Source organism: Dendropsophus ebraccatus, chromosome 10, assembly GCF_027789765.1.
Source record: "Dendropsophus ebraccatus isolate aDenEbr1 chromosome 10, aDenEbr1.pat, whole genome shotgun sequence".
In the NCBI taxonomy this organism is placed as follows: domain Eukaryota; kingdom Metazoa; phylum Chordata; class Amphibia; order Anura; family Hylidae; genus Dendropsophus; species Dendropsophus ebraccatus.
In genome coordinates, this window is record NC_091463.1 from 56,208,431 (window position 1) to 56,232,555 (window position 24,125).

Here is a 24,125-nt window from a genome sequence, read left to right on the forward strand (position 1 = left end):
TTTTGCTTTTCCACTTTGTTTAAAACTCCATAGCGCTTGCATTTTTTCACCTAGAGACTTATATGAGTGCTTATTTTTTGCGAAATCAATTGTACTTTGCAATGGCAGGCATTATTTTTCCATAACATATGCTGCGTAACCGGAAAAAAACATTTGCGCCTTCAAATTGAAAAAAAAAAACGAATTTGTTTTGATTTCGGGGAGTTTTGCATTTACGCCGTTTGCCCTATGGTAAAAATGACTTGTTATGCATGTTCCTCAAGTTGTTATGATTACAACGATATATAACATGTATAACTTTTATATTATCTGATCGCCTGTAAAAAATTCAAACCATTGTTAACAAATATATGTTCCTTAAAATCGCTCTATTCCCATGCTTATAGCGCTTTTATCCTTTGGTCTATGGGGCTGTGTCAGGTGTCATTTTTTGCTCCATGATGTGCTCTTTCTAACGGTACCTTGATTGCGCATATACGACTTTTTGATCACTTTTTATTACATTTTTTCTGGATTTGATGCGACCAAAAATGCACAATTTTGCACTTTGGAATTTTTTTGTGCTGACGCCGTTTACCGTGCGAGATCAGGAATGTGATTAATTAATAGTTCGGACGATTACGCGCGCGGCGATAATAAATATGTTTATTTATTTATTTATTCATAAAATGGGAAAAGGGGGGTGATTTGGACTTTTATTAGGGGAGGGGATTTTAAAAAAACACTTTTTTACTTTTTTTTTTACATCAACTAGAAGTCCCCCTGGGGGACTTGTATATCCACAGCAATGATCTCTCATAGAGATCAATGCTGTGTATATACACAGCAAAGATCGATGAGATCGGTAATAGATTGCTATGGCCTGCTGCAGGCCATAGCAATCTATTGCCGAGCCGGGATCAGCGTCATTGCGACGCTGAGTGCCGGCCCGGCCAGAAGAACGGATCTCCCCACGCGATCGCATCGCGGGGGGGAGATCCGGCCCACTACACACCAGGGATGTTGTGCATGAAGCACTTCAATGCAGCTGTCAGGCTAATAGATATCACATGCCGACACATGTCAGCCGGGATCAGCGCCGTTCAGAGCGGGACCCCACTCTGAACACCCCCCGCTCCACCATGACGTACCAGGTACGTCATGGGTAGCTATGGGGTTAAACCAATTGGAGCAACTGGATCTTTGGTAGCCCTTTCCTTTCTGGTTATAATATCTTGGGTGCACTAACTTTTTTGCCATTCTCCACGCAATCACGCAACTGCCTGCCAATAACCCCCTTAAATACCACATTCTATAGTGATCTAACAAGCGGAGGAGTAATTCCTGCAGCGTGACTGACAGGTGGAGGAGTAATATTTACCTATGTCCTATTGGATCAGCAGTCTTGTCATAAAGTCTGCCTCAGGCAAGCTCTATGAGAAGAGTGACGATAAAACTGATCAATGCTATGCAATAGCATAGCATTGATCAGTATATGCAATCTAATTATTGCATATATAAGTCCTCTAGGGGGACTTATAAAGTGTAAAAAAGAAAAGAAAGTTTTTACAAATATTAAACAAACTCTCCCTCAATAAAAGTATAAATCACCCCTAGGGGCGTAGCTAGAAATTACTGGGCCCCATAACAAACGTTTGATTGCCCCCCCCCCCCCCCCCCCAAGCTACAGACACAAATTGTACATATACACACAAATAGCACAGTTAATACACACATACACATGCACATAAACATACTGTACACAAATAGGCAAACAAGTGTAAATCAATAAAATATTTATAAAAAAAAACACATTTGGTATCATAGTGTGCGTAACTGTCTGATCTATTAAAATATAACAATATTGTTCACGCACATTGAACAGATTAAACAAAAATAGGGGGAAAAAACACCAGGATTACAGAGTTTTTTAAAAATATATACCAGAAAAAGTTGATAAAATTTTTTCCTTTACACCGATATAATACCAGTACAGACCATAGGTGAAAAAAAGAACCCCCCCCCCTCAATCAGTCCTGTAGGGGAAAAAATAAAAGTGTTAAGGCTCTCAGGTGAGGAGTCCCAATATTTGGGTGGCAACAGGGGAATCATCTCTTAAAAGCAATGTACCATTAGGTACATTGCTTTGGTGTTTTTACCAGAATTGATCAGCGTCGGTGTGGGGATGCCGGTAGAGCAGACCTTTTTTTTGAACCGCCACCCAGTTCCCTCGCACGCCGCTGGTATATTCCCAGGCACCAGCCTGGCATGAAGCACTTGAGGCGAGCCTGATGGCCCCCAGTGTGACAAAAAACCCTCCTATCTGTGACGCGGCTCCATTAATTCTAATACTGTGAAGGGGAATCGGGCAGCAGTTCAAAAAAGTGACCACACCATCGGCATACAAGCGTCGGTGCCAATCCATTCAGGTAAAAAGTTACATTTGCTTGGCTCTATTAAAGAGAATCTGTAAGCTCCTGGGCCCTACCTGAGGTGCTGGCAGTATGCTATAGTTGGCAGTCCTCTAGTCCTCCTTTTGGTAATTTGTCCATGGAGTGGATTATGCACAATGCTACTGTAATAAAGTGTAAAATAGAAGTTGTTTGTACCATACTCTGGCCGCCCCACCACTCCTTCCTCCTCCCTCTTCTTCATAATTAGCCAGTGTCTCTGATTGCAGATCAGTCCTCTGTAGGCAGCTTGTGCCTGAAAGAAACACTCAGATATAGTTGAATCTCTGAGCCCAAATTTGTTGCAGCTGTGGTATGGGGGTAACTCACCTGTTTAGGGACATGCCAGCAGTTCATTCTTTGGTTCAAATCCCCTGAAGGAAATTAAGTACAGATCTTTATTTATTGTTATTTTTTCTCATTATTGTATAGTTTTTAAGGCTATGTTCACATTCAATATTTTTGCTCAGTATTTTGCAACCAAAACCTGGAGTGAATTGAAACCACAGAAAGGCTATGCTTGCTCACACAATGTTGAAATTGAGTGGATGGCTATCATTGTCAAATAATGGCCATTATTTAAAAACAACAGCCATGTTTTGAAATAATGGCAATTATTTGTCATTAAATGGCAGCCATCCACTCAATTTTAAAAGAGTTTTGAACCAAAGAATGACATTCTGGCAGGTCTCTAGACAGGTGAGTTACCCCTAGACCACAGCTCCAACACATTTAGGCTCAGAGATTCAACTATTTCAGAGTGTTTCTTTTAGACATAAACTGCCCAGAGAGGACTGATCTGCAATCAGAGACACTAACAGCTAAGCAAGCAGGAGGCCAGGCAGCATTGATTATTCATGAGGAAAAGGGAGGAGGAAGGATCAGTGAGGTGTGCCAGAGTGTGGCTCAAACAACTTCTTTTTGACACTTAATTAGAGTAGGATTGTGCATAATCCGCTGCACGGACAAATGACCAAAAGGTGCCATGTTCACTAGCGGACTGCCAGCAACAGCACACTGTCACCACCTTAGGTAAGGCCTGGGAGCTGACAGATTACCTTTAAAAAATGGAAATGCAATGACCACAGCCAACCTCTACTACCTCCCGAGGGAGATCTCATACAATCCGAATGCTGTGTGTGTCCTTCCAGGAGAAGAGAGTGCTGAACCTGTCAAAGATCAACAGCCAGTATATCCCTGGATTGCTTATACCCAAAAGACCAGAGAGGGCTGAAGACACAAAGTAGTGCAGTACCCCCTCTGTGGGCTAGGTTTTTTTTTGTTTTCTCAGCTGGATAAAGATAAAACACATTTTCTTTATATGCAAGAAACTTCTATTAAAGTGACACTGTCACCACAGTTTTCATTTTTTCATAATTTTTAAGGTTTAATTTACTGATATTGCTGTGTTCATAGCTTACTTCAGACAAATGATCAAGTTGCTTGTTCAAGAGAAAAATGAACTTTTATCACCTTGTTATTGCGCCACCAGGGCGGGGCTAGTCCACGAAGCGCCACATCGCTCCGCCCACTCCACCGCCGTTTACTACGCCCCCTTTGCTACGTCATTTCTTCAGGCCGCTCTGCTGCAGCGGCCTCCGTCTTTTTTGGCCCTCCCAGCCTGTGCAGGGACGTTGGGAAGTGCGCGTTCACATCACCCAGAGCGTGATCTTCTCCTGCACCAACCAGCCTGGCTGTGCTTGCGTTCGCATAGCCCGCGGCTGTCAGGTGCAGGCATGGTGGGGCTGTGTGCAGTCCATCTGTGCCCTGTTGTCCCCCGGACCTCTCGCTGCTGGCTGTGCTGACGTCCGCACCGCCAGCAGCAATCTGATGCAGTAGTGCACAGGCGCAGTCCGAACAGCTAGTAAAATTGTTGGCCGCCCGCAGCTTTCTTCTCTGTCACACACTGGCCACCACCGGCACAGTGCAAGCAGGACGGCCGCACTGCGCCTCTACCGCATCAGATCGCTGCTGGCTGTGCAGACGCCGGCACAGCCAGCAGCGAGAGGTCCGGGGGACAACAGGGCACAGATGGACTGCACACAGCCCCACCATGCCTGCACCTGACAGCCGCGGGCTATGCGAACGCAAGCACAGCCAGGCTGGTTGGTGCAGGAGAAGATCACTTACCCAGTGCGCCTGTGCGGTAAATGAAGGGGACGCACGCGCATGACGCTCTGGGTGATGTGAACACGCACGTCCCGACGTCCCTGCACAGGCTGGGAGGGCCAAAAAAGACGGAGGCCGCTGCAGCAGAGCGGCCTGAAGAAATGACGTAGCAAAGGGGGCGGGGTCAATTGCGGTGGAGTGGGCGGGGCGATGTGGCGCTTCGTGGACTAGCCCCGCCCAGGTGGCGCAATAACAAGGTGATAAAAGTTCATTTTTCTCTTGAACAATCAACTTGATAATTTGTCTGAAATTAGCTATGGACACAGCAATATTAGTAAATTAAACCTTGAAAATTATGAAAAAATGAAAACTGTGGTGACAGTGTCACTTTAAGTTTGGCTTAAATTTGTGACCAATAAATGGGGCTTTGTGTTATATGTGCATTGTATGTGTGTTGTGTACTGTAGGATTGTTGTTGGATTGGTATTGTTTATGCATTTTTTATTCTAACCTATTGTTTTATAGAAAAGTGCAGAGAAACATTTCCCTTAATGGACATTTCAATCACGTTTCAACACAGTAGAAAAGCTGAATTTTGACAGTTCATTATTTTTAACATTGAAGTCAAAGTAAAACATATGATAAAGAAAAGCATCCATAGGAAAGCCTAACGTTTTAGTGAACAGAGCCTTACAGTAATTTGGGAAAAACAAATATTTCAAATCAACTGGTGTCAGAACATTATATAGATTTGTAATTTACTTCTATTTAACAATCTCTAGTCTTCCAGTACCAATCAACTGCCGTATGTTCTGCAGGAAGTGATGGATTCTTTCCAGTCTGACACAGTGCTTTCTGATTTCACCGCTGTCCATGTCCGGAACTGTCCAGAGCAACAGCAAATCCCCATAACAAACCTCTTCTGCTTTGGACAGTTCCTGACATGGACATAGATGGCAGCAGAGAGCACTGTGTCAGACTGGAAAGAATACGCTACTTTCTGCATGACATACAGCAGCTGATAAGTACTGGAAGACTGGAAATTTTTAAATAGAAGTAAGTTACAAATCTATAACTTTGACACCAGTTGATTTGAAAGAAACAAATCTGCTAGTGTCCCTTTAAAGGGAATGACTGGTATTTAATTTTACTTTCATTAAAGGTAGTTTTTAAAAAAAAAAAAATCTTTTAATGTTGTAGCTTTATAAAAAAAAATGTAAGACCTTCTCTAGAGTCAGCCACATTGAAGCCACACATTTCCTTTCTATATTATTTTATTACTATTATTATTATTACTATTATTATACTCTGCAGTAAGCAATGAAGGACATGGACTGATCGGGCAAGGAGCCTTTGTTTGTGTATAATGTCTACCATTACTAAACTGTCTTCTATAGGCCCTCAGCAATATAACAGATCTTACAATTAATCCCCAGCCCATTGCTGATCCTGTCTTAGGCGCCATGACAAAGCTTAAAAATAAGAAACTCTAAAATGCCAGTATGTTGTCTCTGCTCTAGAAGCTGGTGTGGAAAATGGAATAAATCCAGATATATTTATAGGAATAGATAAGTATTAGTTGATTTTTGCAGTTACAAGTTAGTATTTAAGTCTGAATTTCTGTGTTTACTATGCACTCTTATATGCAAATATTTTTAAATAATGATAAAATCAGTTTTAACCGTTTAAGGACAGAGCCAATTTAGATTTTTAGGTTTTTGTTTTTTCCTCCTTGTGCTTAAAAGGCCATAGCACTTACATTTTTCAACCTAGAAACCCACATGGGCCCTTATTTTTGGCGTCACTAATTGTACTTTGCAATGACAGGCTGAATTTTTTCATAAAGTACAGTGGAAAACCAGAAAAAAAAATAAATGTGGTGAAATTGAAAAAAAAAAAAAAAAAAAATGCATTTTGTTTATTTGGAGGGTTTTTTTTTTTAGGCCATTCGCCCTGGGTTAAAACTGACTTGTTATGTATGTTCCTCAAGTCGTTACGATTAAAACGATATATAACATGTATAACTTTTCTTTTATCTGATGGCCTGTAAAAAATTCAAACCATTGTTAACAAATATATGTTCCTTAAAATCGCTCTATTCCTGTGTGAGGTGTCATTTTTTTGCGCCATGATGTTTACTTTCTAGCGGTACCTTGATTGCGCATATACGACTTTTTGATCGCAACAACACTTTTTTTATTTTTTTTACACTTATACTAGAAGCCCCCCTGGGGGACTTCTAGTATATACACTTTAATCTCTCATTGAGATCTTTGCTGTATACTTATACAGCAAAGATCAATAAGATCGGCACTCGTTTGCTTTCGGCTGCTGCAGCCGAAAACAAACGAGTGCCGAGTTGGCGTCAGCGCCATCTTGGCGGAGACCCCGGCCTGCCTCAGTCACGGAGATCGCTCCTCCAGGACAACGTCAGGGCCGGATTAAAGAGTGGGCACCCGGGGCACGTGCCCCGAGGCCCCCACCACAAAGGGGCCCCCACCAACCCGAACCCGGAAGCAGGGTTCCGGGTTCAGGTTGGTGCATTTTTTTTCTTCAACCCCCTTCTGCCGCCCCCCCCACCGATTATGTCTGCGCCCGGGGGGGGGTAGCGGTGTCACCTTCGGGGCCAGGTGAGCTTCCGTGCCTGTGTGTAACAGGCTGTCTGCCGGAAGCTCACCTGGCCCCGAAGGTGACACAGCAGCCCGCAGTGCCCGGACTTCCTGTTGGGCAGTGGCGCACAGTGACGTCATCGCGCCGAGCAGGAAGTTCGGCCACCGCGGGCTGCTGTGGTGAGCTTCCGTGCCTGTGTGTAACAGGCTGTCTGCTGGAAGCTCACCTGGCCGGCAAGTGGGGGGATCCGGAGCCTGACCAGCCTGCCCCTCTGCTGATCCCCCTGCCCCCATCAGCTTCTCTTCCTGCCCCCCAGCTTCTCTCCCTCCCCCCAAGCTTCTCTCCCTGCCAGCCAGCCCGCCCCTCTGCCGATCCCCCTACCCCCCAGCTTCTCTCCCTGCCAGCCCGCCCCTCTGCCGTTCCCCCTGCCCCCATCAGCTTCTCTCCCTGCCCCCCCCCAGCTTCTCTCCCTGCCGATCCCTCTGCCCCCCCAGCTTCTCTCCCTGCCAGCCTGCCCCTCGGTGATCCCCCTGCCCCACAGCTTCACTCCCTGTCCCCCAGCTTCTCTCTATGCCCCCCAGCTTCTCTCTTTGCCAGCCCGCCCCTCTGCCGATCCCCCTGCCCCCCAGCTTCTCTCCCTGCCAGCCAGCCCGCCCCTCTGCCAATCCCCCTGCTCCCATCAGCTTCTCTCCCTGCCCCCCCCCCCAGCTTCTCTCCCTGCCCCCCAGCTTCTCTCCCTGCCAGCCAGCCCGCCCCTCTACCGTTGAGTTGTGGTCGGAGAAGTCTTCATGATGGCTGCGCCAGATGAAGAGGAAAGCAAAGAGTGAGCGACAGCAATGGGAGAAGACGTCACCCGTGAGTCATTAGTAACTGCACTGTAATCACTTCTATAGTGTGCAGAGCCTGTGTACCATTGGGGTCTAAATAGGTCAGTGTATGGTTTGCGGTAGTGTACTGACACAGCCCCGCGGTCACTACAGTACACTCGTGCAAACTTTTAAACTAGAATCCAACTACAACAGCTGCAGGCACTACAACTCCCAGCATATCCTGAGGGCTGCAGACTGTCAGTAAATGCTGGGAGTTGTAGTGCCTGCAGCTATTGTAGTTGGGTCCTAGGTGCATTATACACTGGATGCTTTGTGGCATATAAGAATACATAGATTTGTGGGGGCTCAGTGTAGGGAAGTGACCCCAGAACAGCACTAATAGGTGATAGGGGTAGATGTTTTTGTTCTATCCCCTATTAGTGATGTTCTGGGGTCACTTCCGTACACTGAGCCCCCACAGATCTATGTATTCTTATATGTCACAAAGCATCCAGTGTATAATGCACCTAGGACCCAACTACAGCAGCTGCAGGCACTACAACTCCCAGCATATCCTGAGGGCTGCAGACTGTTCTGGGAGTTGTAGTGCCTGCAGCTTTTGTAGTTGGGTCCTGGAGGCTTTGTGGGAGATTAGAATACATAGATCTGTGGGGGCTCAGTGCAGGGAAGTGACCCCAGAACATCACTAATAGGGGATAGGGGGAGATATATTTGTTCTATCCCCTATTAGTGCTGTTCTGGGGTCACTTCCCTGCACTGAGCCCCCACAGATCTATGTATTCTGATCCCCCACAAAGCCTCCAGTGTATAATGCACCTAGGACCCAACTACAAGAGCTGCAGGCACTACAACTCCCAGCATGTACTGACAGTCTGCAGCCCTCAGGATATGCTGGGAGTTGTGGTGCCTGCAGCTCTTGTAGTTGGGTCCTATACACTGGGTGCTTTGTGGGAGATCAGAATACATAGATCTGTGGGGGCTCAGTGCAGGGAAGTGACCCCAGAACATCACTAATAGGGGATAGGGGTAGATGTTTTTGTTCTATCCCCTATTAGTGCTGTTCTGGGGTCACTTCCCTACACTGAGCCCCCACAGATCTATGTATTCTGATCTCCCACAAAGCATCCAGTGTATAATGCACCTAGGACCCAACTACAAGAGCTGCAGGCACTACAACACCCAGCATATCCACAGATCTATGTATTCCTATATTCCAGAAAGCATTCACTGTATAATGCACCTAGGACCCAAATACAACAGCTGCAGACACTAAAACTCCCAGCATGTACTGACAGTCTGCAGCCCTCAGGATATGCTGGGAGTTGTAGTACAGTGTGGACAGATGTATTGCTGGACCTTCAGGGCTGATGGTTGTCACCCACAGATTGCAGCCACCAGGAGACTCTGCATACAGTGATTTATTAAAGGTTGTCCTCTCAGAGAATACAACTCCTAGCATACCCTGAGAGCTGAATAAATGAAGGGTGTTCTGAGAGTTTTAGTTTGACTAAAAATGTTTTTAAGGAAGCATTTGTCACAGATATAGATGAATCCAGGAAAGCAGCGGCCTGTCGTGTCTCACTGGTTCTATATTGGTGGGCACCAAGGATCATTTCCTCTGGTGGGCCCCAGGTACCCCAGTCCGATACTAGACATAAACGGACCCCAAACCAAGATGTCCCCGGCCACCTTCCTTCCTCCTTCACGTCTGTTTGATGAGAAGAGCGGGCATCAAGCAGAGCGGCACCCCAGTACCCAGCACTACTGAGAGCCGGGGGGTGCCGCTCAGTAGTACTGGGTGCTGAGTATTCGGTGCTGGGGTGCCAGCCGTGCCGGGGTATACACCATGCATACACCACGCTGGGGTGCCTGGGGGGGGGGGGGTTCGCCTCAGCATGCAAAGTGCCTAGGGCAGCATGAATTCTAAATACGGCCTGCATCTATGGCAGGGTCCCGCGGAGAACTACAGCTACCAGGACACCACTGGGGATGGGGGCAGGGCAATTACAGCTACCAGGACACCACTAGGGGTTGACTACAGCCACCAGGGGCATTATTACTATATAGGGGCACAGCAGGGGACATTACTATATGGAGGGCACAGCAGGGGACATTATTACTATATAGAGGCACAGCAGGGAGCAATAGTACTATATGGGGACACAGCAGGAGGCATTATTACTATATAGAGGCACAACAGGAAGCATTATTACTATATGGGGTGTACAGCAGTGACATTATTTATATATGTGGACATAGCAGCGGACATTATTACTATATGGGGACATAGGGACTTTAAAACTATTTGGGGCACAGCAAGGGACATACAGGGGGCAACCCACATACCTACTCACTTTACTGGAAATCACACCAAAAAGTGGAATTAATACTGTTTGGGACCTTATGGGTTGGAAAAAGGGAGGGAAGTTGTTGTAAAAGTGCGGAGCCTAAGATGTTTGTCTGGCAGGTTAAGAAATCTTCCTGGTGATCCGGGCCGGATGGAGAGGAAACTCAAAGTGACGCCTCAGATCAAAGAAGACATCACCTGTAAGTCACTGGATGACATTTCTTTTGTATTTTTTAGAACATTATTCGGTAGGGGTGCCTCGTGTTTATTAAAAAAAAAAAAAAAGTTAGGCTATATTGCTCTAAGCCATAATACCATCACTGCTTCTCGCTAGCAAAATTCATTGGCCACCGGCCATGCATCGCTACGTTTAAAAGTGATGTGCGGCTGATGGCTGATCCAGCCTTATCATAGGCTCTGTAAGTGAGCGCCAATCTAGCAGAACGGCGCTGCTTACCCAGGATATCAGACTATGTAATATGGCACTAACACAGTGGCTAAGAGCACACAGAAAGTGCTGGGTTCTCACATTACGTTATTAGTACAAACACAATGTGAGAACCCACCCTGATACTCACCCCTTCCTGCACCTGTCTCTAGGGCTGTGCATCTTCCTCTGCACTGCAGCCTCTAGTGACCATCACGTGCACAACAGAGGAGGATGCTGAGCCATACAGCCAGGAGCGAGGAGGGATCTGTGTTAAGTCGCCTACAGTAAGCTGACATCTATATAGATCGTGATATTGTTGTTGTTTTTTTTGGGGGGGGGGAGCCTCCAACAAAATTGTCGCCCGGGGCCTCCACCAACCTTAATCCGGCCCTGATCTCCGCCACTAGACACCAGGGAACGGCTGCATCCGGTAATCGGATGCAGCTGTCAACTTTGACAGCTGCATCCGATTACCTTATTGGCGGGCACGGCGATCGGACCGTGCCCGCTAATAGCCGCTGCCCCGAGCTACATGCCGCACCCGGGATCGCGGCGGTGCAGAGCGGGGTCGCCGCACGGCCCCATTCTGATCGCCCTTAATGACAACAGGGCGTAAATATACGCCCTTTGTCGTTAAGGGGTTAAAGGAGTGTTCCAATCTTTAATAGCAGTGGTCTGGCTGATGTATATACAGCTATAATTAGAGATGAGCCAACTTACAGTAAGTACAGTAAGGTTTGGTTAGGGTCCTATTTTACGGAGCGATTTTTAACGATTAAGGACTAACGATAAACGGTCGCAAACGAGATTGTTTATGGTTAACCTGAAATCGTTGGCTGTTAGATACGATTGTTATTGCGATTGTTACTATGATTGTTTATTCCTTCTGATCTCAGCAAAACTATGGGCAATGTGCTACTACACAGAACGATTATTGAAAAAATGCGGAACTTGAGCGAACGAACGTGGAATTACAGCGAGCGATTAGCGAACGATTAACGCTAATTTTAGATTCAGATCTAAATCAACGATCAACGCCATACGAACGATTTTCCGATCGTTGCCTGCAATTACACAGAATGATTATGTTTAAATTTGAACAATATAACGATTTTTCACACGATAATCGTCCTGTGTAATAGGGCCCTTAGTGCGAAACAGAACGCTTTGCATATGAATCCAACTGCATGGAGAAGACGGATGCAGCCCTAGGGCCCACTACTTTCAAACATGGTAGTGGGGAACAGCTAGCACCACTCACAACTTGGTACCTGTGGCAAACATTGGATTCCTCAGAAAGAGGGACTAGTCAGTCAAGCAATTGCACATGGTAACCATACAGATGAATAGACATCCATGTTTTACGGAAAATAGAACAGGAGCTAGTTTTCCTCAGGGATTCTGAGCAGGGAATTTCCTTCATACTGTATAACTTCTGTATGTCCTAATATAATGCTGGAGCAGTGCTTCGAACTCTGAATCATGTTTATTTTATTATTATATATTATTTACATTTTATTATCATGCAATTCGCACAGGTTATTGTATGGTCACTGTTTTTGCTTTGAGAACGATGAAGAGACAACCATCAGTACCCATAAATTGGTGCTAGATGGCTGATAACCAAAAAGTCATATCTAAGATTGTCATAAGGTGTAGCGAAGAGATGATGCGGCACTCATCCAGTAATGCTTATCGATATTATTTATTTTCTTACATGTAAAATGTAAGAAAGTAAATAATATTGATTAGCATTACTGGATGAGTGCCGCATCATCTCTTTGCTCTTCGAGACTGTCCTGATTTTGCTGAGCAACATCCAGAGGTGTCCTATGCAGGGATAATATATAGCCTCCACAATATGATGTCTCCAGTTATCCCAGTGTGGCTGAGCTGATTGGTACGTGCTGAGGTACGCCTACTTCTACTAAATATCTAAGATTGTGTTTGCCAAGATTTTATCTTCTGATATAAAAAAAGGACGTCTTCCACTCTGTCCACTCAACTAAAGTGTGAGATAATTAAAAGGGTTATCTAGCCTTTGAAAAAAGGCCACTTTCTTCCAGAGACAGCTCGACTCTTGTCCCCAGTTTGAATGGGGTTTTGCAACTCTGTTCCATTAAAGCTATACAGTAAATACACCAGCCTGAACTGGAGACAAGAGTTGTGTTGTCTCTGGAAGAAAGTGGCCATGTTTTCCAATGCTGGATAATCCCTTTAAGCTCATTGGACGTTACCTTAATGTCAAATAGTTGCACAAGGTCACCACAACATGCAGCCTTTGAGCATCACGTGAAGGTGTGAATTCACTGCACGTTATAATCATCACTTGGTACCCACCCCCTCTCACTTCTAAAAGGTATATTGCAGAAATATCCACACCTTCTCTGATCTACAGACCAAATGTCGGTAAATGGGGTGCAAGCATCTCACACAATGCTTCCAGTCTGGGGATAAAAGACTGTGCCAAGGCCTGTGCGAATCACAACCATGATGACTGTGTAGACTGTGTTTGTTTGTGGTACTGGGCAATGGGCCCAAGTCTCATAGTGAGGGAAACTTTATGAATTTAGTTAGAGGCTAGATCTAAGCCATCGTACTAGAGTGAGAAATGCTTTATATGCCAATCATCTCATACTAGAAATCACATAAACGAATGTAACCCCAAGCTGTCACACTTTGCACCTCGTGAAGGTACTTCCAACTGACATAGCAGTGTGGATTAGTAAACCTATGGAGATTTTTTAATGCAATGTTTAAAAAAAAAAAAAAAGGAGTGAAGAGACAACCACCACCAGTACTGCCCTGGTGGCCCATTTCAAAAGCGCCACAATGATTTTGTGTACATTGTGCTCATGGTGGTGTGGCCAGTCTAAGCAGTCCAATCCAGCATGTGACTTCAGTGACTGACTGCACCATCCTCTTCTTCACAATCTAAAGACAGGTGCAGGTCCCAGAGGAAGGATCTGCATCTAGGGGACATGTATGGCGTCCTTGTACACATGCAACAGAACGGGCCCATGTTGTAGTGGTTGGCTGGATGCAGTAGCTGCTTCTGAAATATTGCTGTTAACCCACATAATTGCTCATTGTTGCTATTTAGAAATGTATAGCTGTATTTCCAGTCATTTCATTTATATAGAACCTCCTCATTAGTTTAATTTGCTGCTCTTGTATCCAGGGCCGATTCTAGCTTTTTTGCTGCCTGAGGCGAGAACTGACAAAGCGTTCCACCCCCCCCCCGGATTGGCGACATGGCCAAAAAATAAAATCTAAATTTTTTTTTATTTTTTATTTTGAGGCAATTCTCGATTTAAATCTCGATTTTCTATTTTTTATGTTAAATAAGCAGAAAAAATACACCAAGACACAGATGAAGCAGAACTAGCAGCTGTACTTGAATGAGCTAAAAAAATTGCATTTCAGCATTATATCCCTGTTCCCCCACATTCCCCCTACAAGATTATCATGCCCCCTGCCCTCCTCACATTCCCTGTAATGTCACCATGCCCATAGTGCCCCTCACATTCCCTGTAATATCACCATGCCCATAGTGCCCCTCACATTCCCCATACAAGAACTCCAGCACTCCCAGGTCCCCCCATTCAACATGATTAATGCCTCAGCTGAGTGTTCTATCCTGTGACCTGACAGCAGTCTAAACTGCAGGGACCTCAGAGCAATAGTCAGGGAGAGAAGATCCAGGACAGGCACAGTGCAGCATCGCAGTGTGTATGGGACAGCACTATAGCTAACCTCTGACATCAGGAGCCAGAGAAGAGCCATAACCGGGCTGCTCTGTTAACTCTTTCAGTACTGCAGAATGTAGAGTATTACTGTGCATCACTTACATTCTGCAATACAGAAAGAGTTAACAGCAGAGCAGAACATTACTTTTATGCCTCTTCTCCTGCTCTTGCACTATGCTGAGGTCAGCTCGGAGGTCGGCAGTGCAGAGAAGACATAATATAGCGTCCCCGCTGCTGTTAACTTTTTCTTTTCTACAGTGTGTAAGTGATGCAGAGTATAATAACTCTGCATTATTGAAAGGGTTAACAGCAGGAGACACTATATCTATGTCTTATGTGATGTGAATACCTGTGAATACGAGGCTTCCAGTGCCTCCTCATCGCTTCTCATGAGGCAACTGACAGGAAACACGGCTGGGCACTGAGCCGTAACTAGTTGTAATGATAAGGACACAGGATGCTGATGCCGCCCCCCTCAAGGGCTGTGTTATCTGCCGCCTGAGGCGAACACTTCACCTCGCCTCATGGCAGATACGGGCCTGCTTGTATTACTTGAATAGTGAAGAGTTCAGCAGAAACAGTTACAATGCAGTAAAGACCTGCATGTAAATGCACACATAATAAATTGAAGCTAACTGCAGAGTCAACAATGTAAATCTTTGTTTACTTAAAGGGGAACTATCAGCAGGATAGACAGCTCTGAATCTATGCCGACGTGGCCCAACATTTTTTTGCTCAAGCTTAATTTGAGGGCTTGACTCCAACTAGTTGTTCAGGCCTGGGACCTGTGCTACTGGACTTGCCACTCTGTGTACCTGCTCAGCTTTGACAAATTTCTTCTGACTGTGAGTATTGGTTATACATATATATATATATATGAGCCAAAATTGTCAGAACCCCTTACAGCAGAGTGCTGTGCTTATTAGACAGGTACCCTCCAAGTAGTCCCCCTGCCAGGGTCTTATTTACCACTAGGCACCTTTGTTCCGGTGCCTAGGGCAGCACCTTGCAGGGGGGCAGCACCAGGGAGCAGGGGGACAGAACAAACTCATTTTTTTGTTTTTATTTTTTTAGTTTCCCTCCTCCCGTTCAGACTTGCCAGTAAATCTGGTGTCTTTTCCAGGGGGGTGGGGGGTATGGTGGTATTGGTCAGGTCTGGTATCGCCAAGAGGTGCGTGTAGATGGGGCGTCTTCAGATTTAGTGCCTAGGGCATCAGCAGCTGTTAATACAGCCCTGCCCCCTGCTACAAGTCAAAGTCTACTAAGAGTATCCTCTAAGAGAATTTCCAATATCTCAAGTGTTTCCTAGTGTGGTGATATCCCCTCCTCTCTGTAACGCGGCTCCATTGATTCCATTAAGAGCATTTAAGATGGGTGGTGGCTGTGTCTTCCAGCATGACAATGACCCAAAACACACAGCCAGGGCAACTAAGCAGTGGTCCATAAGAAGAATTTCAAGGTCCTGGAGTGGCCTAGCCAGTCTCCAAACCTGAACCCAATAGAAACGTTGAAGGGAGTTGAAACTCAATGTTGCCGAGTGACAGCCTCGGAACCTGAAAGACCTGGAGAAGATCTGTATGGAGGAGTGAGACAAAATCCCTGGTGCAGCATGTACAAACTTGGTGAAGGACTAAAGAAAATGTCTGACCTCTACCTGCAAACAAAGGTTTCTGTACCAAATATTAAGTTCTGTTTTTCTATTGTATCAAATGCTTTTTTAATGCAATAAAAAGCAAAACAATAAAAAAATCAAACAATGTGATTTTCTGGAATTTGTTTTATAGATTCTCTCACAGGGGAAATTCAACAAGGATACAATTTACAGACCTCTCCATTCTTTTATAGGTGGGAAACTTGTGTAACAAATACTTATTTTCCCCACTGTAAATATATATTTAAACCAAGAACACCAGCACCAGCTAATGATTAATGGAGCTGACCAACTCACATACACGAGTAGTAACACAACCCTGTATTTTCCTGCCTAGTTGTAAAGTAGGGAGAACGACATTAGGAGAGGAGGGTATGAAGCAGCTGACTGTGATGTCTCCATGCCGAGACATGGATATGTAATCAATAGGCAGTTGCTTATGGAAAAAAAAAAACTACAGCACACAACAGAGGATGTCACAGAAGGCACAGAAAGGTTTGAGGAAACAACTCTAAAAGCCCTATTACATGAAACATTATCATCCGTATTTAGTCGATATCGTTACTGTCAGGGCCCCGGGGAACAAAGAGACACTGGACAAGTGGCCCCTAAGGCTAACACCCCCCACGCTGTCCCTACCTACTTTCAGTGCAGGTCATACAGTAACTGACCATCCGCAACTGGGCGTCAGTCCCTCCTCTCAAATAAGTGCAAAACACAGACAAACAAAACACAGACAAGACACAGTACAGGAGAACAAGGTACAAATGACAGTAGACAAGGCAAAGTCACAAAGACACACAGAAGGACAGGACCAAGATGGCAACAAAAAACAGAGGACCAAACCAATGGAGGACGAAAGCCAGAGATGCAACAAGGTTAACGAAAAACCAAAAGCCAGAGATAGTAGCAAGATGAACTAAGGAGAAAGCAAGGCACAGTAAGAACTAAGCGAGGCACTCTGAGGACTAAGCAAGGTACGCTGAGGACAAAGCCAGGCACAGAACCAAAAGACAAAGACTGGTAAGAAACAGGCCAGGGTCAGGAAAACAGGAATACAGATTGCAAGGTAAAACGCTGGATCAAGCTGAACAGACAAGCTGGACATAGCTTCCAATCAAGATCCCAGACTAAATGGAGAGAGACACCTATAAGGGAGACCTAGTCCAGACTAAGCTCATAGGTTAAGCAAGAGAAACATAGAAAACCAAAGGTGAAGCGACATGTCCATCAGAACACAGCAGAGACAATCAGTGAGAAAGCCACATCAAGGTAAGTGCAGGGAGAACTAAGAAACATGGAACGGATCACAAAAGACAACAGCAAAGAACATAATAAAACCAGGAATGGACTTAAGGCCAAAAGCATAGTCTTTGGCGCAGGGCTCGAATCTTGGCCACAGAGGGTTTTAAGGCACGATTGTGACATTTACGGCCGATAATCGTCTTATGTAATAGAAGACAACGATCAGCCGACATGAACGATGTTGGCTGATTGTTGCAGTCGTTTGTCTTTCAACATGTTCAAAAAGACAAATGCCTAATATAGCAATGATCTGCTGCCGTCGCTCCGTGGAATGACTACAGTCACATGACTGCAGTAACGCAATGTATGGATGCAAAGAAATGACACTGCAGGAATCATGGGGGTGAATGTGCACTATACAAGCAAGAGGATCTGGCCTCCGGATCAAATACTTATAAGTGAGTAAATGACATAAACCTGCTATTCTAATACAGTGATTAATTGAAGTGTAAAGTGGTTAACCTCTTTAAGGGTTTTATAGAGAAAAATGTATTCTTTCTCCTAGAAATGAAAACTCATTAATAAATTCCAAATGATTTATTGTACATTTATCTTTACAGATTAAGTAATAGGGTAGGACACTTCAAACGGCTTATATTTTCCACCTGACCCCTTTCTTTAACATTTTTTATAGGTGTACATCGCTAAGAGTTATCTGAACTTTTGGATCATTACCGATAAAGTCTAAATGGTCTTTAGTATAGATAGAAGACCCTAGTAAAGACTATTAGGGCCAGATTTATCAGTCTGCATGAGACAAAAATGTGTCTGATTGTATGAGATTAGCAGCTGTACTTTTGCCCATGGGCTATATTTTTAGTATTACAGCTAAATCCACATTTAGCTCAGCTAGTGATTAAAGATGTGTGAGTACTACTCAATTAAGTAGGTATTCGATAGAGTAATACAATATTCAAAATACTCGTTTTTCGATCGAGTATTCTATCAAAAACGCAGAAAAAAGTTGATTTCCCTCCCACCTCCTCTGGCATTTTTTTTAACCAATAACTATGGAGGGGGGGGGGGGGCAGGCATTAGGAGCACACAGGAAGTGAAAAAAAGCATCTGCATTCATTGGCTGGCTAAACCATGTGACCTTTACAGTAATAGAATAGTGATTTTGAGATTCGTTATCAGATGCTACTTTGAGCTACAGAGGGAGACAGTGTGTAGCAGAGTGCATTAGGTATTAGGTGCTTTTAGGCAGCAGAGACCCCCAAAAGCCCTTGTTAGGGCTAAAGCTGTAGAAAGAACACATTTATGAAGGGCAATGTTCATAATTTTTGTGGGGGCTCTTTCAAGGGTCTCCCTATAAATTTTTCGAGGGCTATGCTCATATTTTCTTTGGGGCCCTTTCAAGGGCCTCCATATAATTGTTTCAAGGGCTATGCTCATAATTTTTGCGGGGGCTCTTTCAAGGGCTTCCATATAATTTTTTCAAGGGCTATGCTCTTTTTTGGGGGGGCTCTTTCAAGGGCCTCCAAATAATTTTTTCTAGGGTTATGCTGAAAATTTTTTTGGGGGGGGTCTTTCACCTCAAGGGAAAATTTTTGGAGGGCTTACTTCAAAGGCCACAAACTCTGCTTTTAAAAGGCTCATTTCGAGGGCTTCAAAAGTAATCTTTGGAGGGCTCACTTCAAGGGCCTGAAGCTAATTTTTAGAGGGCTTACCTCAAGGGCCTCTAACTCTGCTTTTAAAAGGCTCTCCTCAAGTGCCTCAAGCTAATTTTTCGAGGATTTATCTCAATGGCCATGCATAGAATTATTTTTTTTTTTTGGGGGGGGGGGGGGAATTACCTCAAGGGCCATCCATACAATTTTTTGGAGTGCTGACTTCAAGGGCCTCAAGATAAATTTTTCAAGAGCTCACCTGTAGGGCCTCAAAATAATGTTTGTCAGTCTCACCACATGGGCCTAAAAATTTGTTTTTTTGGGCTTAGCTCAAGGGCCTAAAAAGTAATGTTTTCTGGGCTCACCTCAACATCATTAAACTACATTTTTAGAGAGCTCATCATCTCAACGACATCATAATCAATTTTCGGAAGGTCTCAATTCTAACCATTTTTGGAGAGCTCACCTCAAGGGCATCAAAATAACCCAAGGGCCTTACCTCCATTTTGGAGGACTCAACCTATTTTTCGTCAATGTCAACCGCAATTGGTGTTGATATTTTTGGTGCCTTCTGGATTCCCTACCTCCAATAATAAGGCATAATTGCATCAGGGTGTGGGGAAAAAACTTGGCATTTCAATTAGAATCTTGCTTCTTTTGTAGGATGCTTGTGTTGTCCATTTAAAACCATTTTATTTCTGAATAAAAATTTTGGGGGGTGTCCTCCAGCTTTCTTTAATTTTGTAGCTGCTTCAAAGGCAGAAGCCGGCAGGCCACTTTATCGGCTGTTTTTTAATCTTCGATTTCAAATTAATTTGAATACAATTCAATCTTTCATCCGTTTACCTTTTTTCCAATTAAATCGAATTGAATGGGAATGTTGGAGGATTCACCTCAAGGGCAGCAAAATCAATTTTTGGAGTACTCACTTTAACGTTTCAATAGTTTTTTATTGAAGAAGGTTTTATAAAATTTTTTTAACAAACAGTAGTAGAATAGATGAATATGAAACAAACATATAAAACATGGAGTCGCCTATGCGACAAATACAATACAAAGCGACAGTGGAGCAATTAATTATTAATAATATCACGGGCAAATGTATAGATAGATACGTCCCTTGCTGATCAGGGAGTAAAGTAGTTGTAACCATGAGTTGCATTTGCTATTCCCGATTTTACTGGGATGTTCTTCAGTGTGAATATGTCCACTAATGCACTCGCGCAGCATAACTCCAATAATTATAGGAACAAGAAATAAGTAATCAGAAAACAGAAGAAAAATAACTAAGATCACAGAGAGGGCAGGCAGTCCCTACAGAATATACTTGGATGAAAGGATGTGTAGAAGAAGGGTGTGTGTATGTACTTACAGGCAAATTCCAGTGTCCGCTAAGGATATGTATATTTGTATATTTGTTTGCGTTCCTGTGGGATGGGGAGATTAAACTAAAGGAGATTTCAGTTTAAGTGAGGGGGGGGGGGGAGGGGAGGAGGGAGGGGGGGGAAGGGGGGGGGGAGGGCCAGTTTGGATCAGTCTGGAACGGCTTAGTGGTAACGTGGCCGGGTTGTCTGGCGAATGGTAAGGGGAGTTTTCCCAACCAGCCCACTGTTTAGAGAATGAGTGCATAGTCCCCCTGCCAAAGGCAATGAACCTTTCTAATGTGTAAATCCTCGTGATTTCTGATATAGTCAAGTATGCAATAGGGGGTGAGGGGGATTTCCAGGCTCTAGTGATGGCAAGTCTAGCAATTGTAATGATTTTACAAGCTAATACACGATGGTTGCGGGGGATCTGAGCCATATCCAAATATAAAAGGGCCATTGCCGGGGACAGGGTGACAGGAGTGGAAATAATCGTGGAGAGGATGTGTTGTATCTGAGACCAAAATAGTTTCAACATGGGGCATTCCCATAGGATGTGCTGCAAGGAGCCTGCCTGTCCACACCCCCTCCAACACAAGGGGCTTGTGGAAGGGTACATTGAGAATAATCTTTGCGGCGTATAGTACCAACGCAATCTTGTCTTTAGGATCGATTCACGCTGTGAAGTACTAATCACCGATTTCAGAGAGTGCTGACAGGCATGCTCCCAATCCATAAGTGTATAAGATTTCCCCAAGGCTCTCTCCCAAGACTCCATATAAGGAGTTTTACCCTGGGAGTCTATGCCGCTGATCACCGCACACAAGGGTTTAAGGCCTTTAACTGACAATGAGAAGACAGTGGATATTTGCGAACACCAATTGACTTTTTTGTGCTGCCAAACAGGTATGAGATGTCTAATTTGTAGATAAAGGAAAAACTCAGTGTGGGGAATCTGAAACATCTGGGTAAGTTCTTGAAAGGATCTCAATTGTCCACGTATGAAGAGGTCCATAGTAGTCTGTAAGCCCCTGGAGTGCCACCTGGACAGGGTTAGGAATGAGTCTTTGGGGAGTGAGTATCCCAAAGATAAAATGGGGATGGGGGACATAGAAAACGTCGCAGGGATTCCTCTGCGTATGTGCATTGTTTTCCAGCACTTAAGACCTGCTAGCATTGGTGGGGAAAAGGTATCTAGGGAGGGGGAAGCCCAAATAGATGCATATAATAAGGCCTGTAGGTTACCTCCTGCAAAGGTAGATTCAATTTCTAGCCAGTTTTTCTCTGTGTGTCCCTTCCACCATTCTCGCAATTGAGACATTAGGGTAGCGGCATAATAAACATAAGGGTCCGGCACCCCCAGACCCCCCCGGTCTATCGGCCTAGAAGCAACCGCGTACGCAATACGCGGAGGCCTCCCCGCCCAGATGAATTTTGAAATAAGCTTCCTTACAGCTTTAAAGTAAGATTGTGGAAGGAGAATCGGAAGCGTCCTAAAGAGATAGAGAAGCTTTGGCAGCAGAAGCATCTTAAAGGCAGCTATGCGACCCGTCCAGGCGATTTCGTGTTTAGTCATTGAGTCAGCTTGTTTTTGGAGGGCCTCCAAGAGGGGAATGTAGTTGTGTTGGTAAAGCAGGGCAGGTGAAGCCGTAATATACGTGCCTAAATATTTAATGGCAGTTGGTTGCCAGGCAAAGGGAAAGGATTTTTTCAAATTCGATAATTGGGTTGTGGGGACGTGGATGGGAAGAACTTCCGTTTTGGCTATATTCAGCTTATAATAGGAAATCTCGCTAAACTCCGAGAGAAGAGATAAAGCAGCGGGTAGGGAAGAGTGTGGGGATGAGAGAGTAAGTATAATGTCATCTGCGTATAACGAGAGGACATGGGAAGTGTGGCCAATCTTAATTCCTTGTACTCTAGGGTCTGTGCGAAGGAGCTGAGCTAACGGTTCAAGGGAGATAACAAAAATTAATGGGGATAACGGGCAGCCTTGTCTTGTACCGTTGGTAATACTGAAGGGAGGGGATAGTGCACCATTGGTAAAAACCTGAGCCGTGGGGGCAGTGTACAACGCTTGAATGCATCGCAGCATCTCCGCTTCAATCCCAAACCTCTGGAGCACCGAGAAGGCATAGATCCAGGAAATCCGATCAAATGCCTTCTCGGCGTCCAGAGATGCCAGAATCGCAGGCAACCCGCGTGAATGGATATGATGCACAATGTTGACAACTCGTCGGGTGTTATCATAGGCCTGTCTGTTTCTTATGAAACCGGTTTGGTCCTTGTGAATAATTGAGGGCATGACTAGGGCCAATCTGTCAGCTAACACTTTGGCATAAATTTTTAAATCCGAATTTAATAGAGAGATGGGGCGAAAGTTTTTAGGCGAGTCAGGGGTTTTGTCTGGTTTGGGGAGAGTGATTATTGTGGCCGCCTGATTTTCCATCGGTAGTGTGCCCTGTGATCTGGCCAAACTAAAAAATTCCAGTAGGTGGGGAGAAATGATGGAGGTAAATGATCTATAATACAGGTTAGTCAGACCATCCGGTCCAGGGGACTTGTTGGAAGGTAGGGATTTAATAATTTTTTCAATTTCCGCTATCGAGAAAGGGGCATTAAGGGAATTAAGTTGGTCTGAGCTAAGGGTCGGAAGATTAATTTTGTTCAAGAAATCATTGATTTTTTCGGGTGAGGGCTGGAGGGTGTCAGGGTCGTCTTTCAAATTATACAGGCCTCCATAAAATTTTTGGAAACATGCAGCTATGGAGGTAGGATCTATATATTTCCCTTTGGTATGGGGGTCAAAGAGAAATGGAATCTGGGATTTTTGGTGCTGCGTTTTGAGCTTCTGTGCCAAAAGCCTCCCGGCCTTGTCGCCAAGGGTGTAGTATATCGCTTTAGTTTTCCGCAATTTGAACTCAAAATCTAACAGGAGGGCGTCCTTGAGGCGCACTCTCAGGGAACGGAGCTTATCTGACAGGTATGCAGACTGGTTGCGTTTGTGCAATTGTTCTACTTTTTTGATATCTAGCATCAGAGAGGACACCAACCTTTCTCTCTCTTTCTTGGCCCTACTACCTAGCTGCACCATGATGCCCCTTATCACCGCCTTGTGAGCGTTCCAGACTGTTGCAGCAGAGACTTGTTCAGTCGTATTGTGAGTAAAGTAATCTTTCAGTGCTTTCTCTATTTCAGTTTTGTATTGTGGCTGTGATAAGAGGTATGCGTTGCAACGCCATAAATATGTTCTATTGGGGACGTTTGTTTCCTGGATTGTACACGTAATCGGGCAATGGTCAGACCAGGATTTGGTTAGGATAGATGAGGACGTAACAGATAATAAGGTGGGGGCGTCTGTGAGCATGAGGTCCAGTCTGGAATAACTGTTGTGGAAAGGCGAGTAGTATGTGTAATCTATTTCTGTGCTATGATGGGCACGCCAAACATCAATTAAGTCGCTTTGCCACAACATTCTGTCCAGAGAGGGTTTGGTGCGAGAGTAGTTTTGGGATACGTCCATGTTCAAGTCAGGAACTATGTTAAAGTCCCCGCAAATTAATACTTTGCCTTTTCTGCATTTGGCAACCAGTCTGAGTACCTTACGAAGAAAGCCAATTTGGCCATGCTGGGGGGCGTATAGGGTCACCAGGGTATACAGAGCATTATTAATGTTGCATAACAAAATAAT

At 44.6% G+C, this 24,125-nt stretch overlaps 1 protein-coding gene across 3 annotated transcripts in view; it reads right to left on the minus strand.

The window, feature by feature from the left end:
- The window catches only part of CHRDL1 (chordin like 1), a 79,478-nt gene that overhangs the window by 40,823 nt on the left and 14,530 nt on the right, over positions 1-24,125 (minus strand). The window contains exons 2-3 of one of the 3 annotated variants that reach the window (XM_069942694.1): positions 2,760-2,803; positions 2,468-2,551 (exon numbers count right to left, since the gene is read on the minus strand). The exons of 1 other annotated variant lie outside the window; for it this stretch is intronic. In XM_069942694.1, coding sequence (XP_069798795.1) covers positions 2,468-2,551; positions 2,760-2,773 — 98 coding nt within the window. In that variant the 5' untranslated portion in view covers positions 2,774-2,803. Of the gene's footprint in view, positions 1-2,467; positions 2,555-2,759; positions 2,804-24,125 lie in introns of all 3 variants that reach the window. One more of the 3 variants, XM_069942693.1, reaches the window with a different exon arrangement.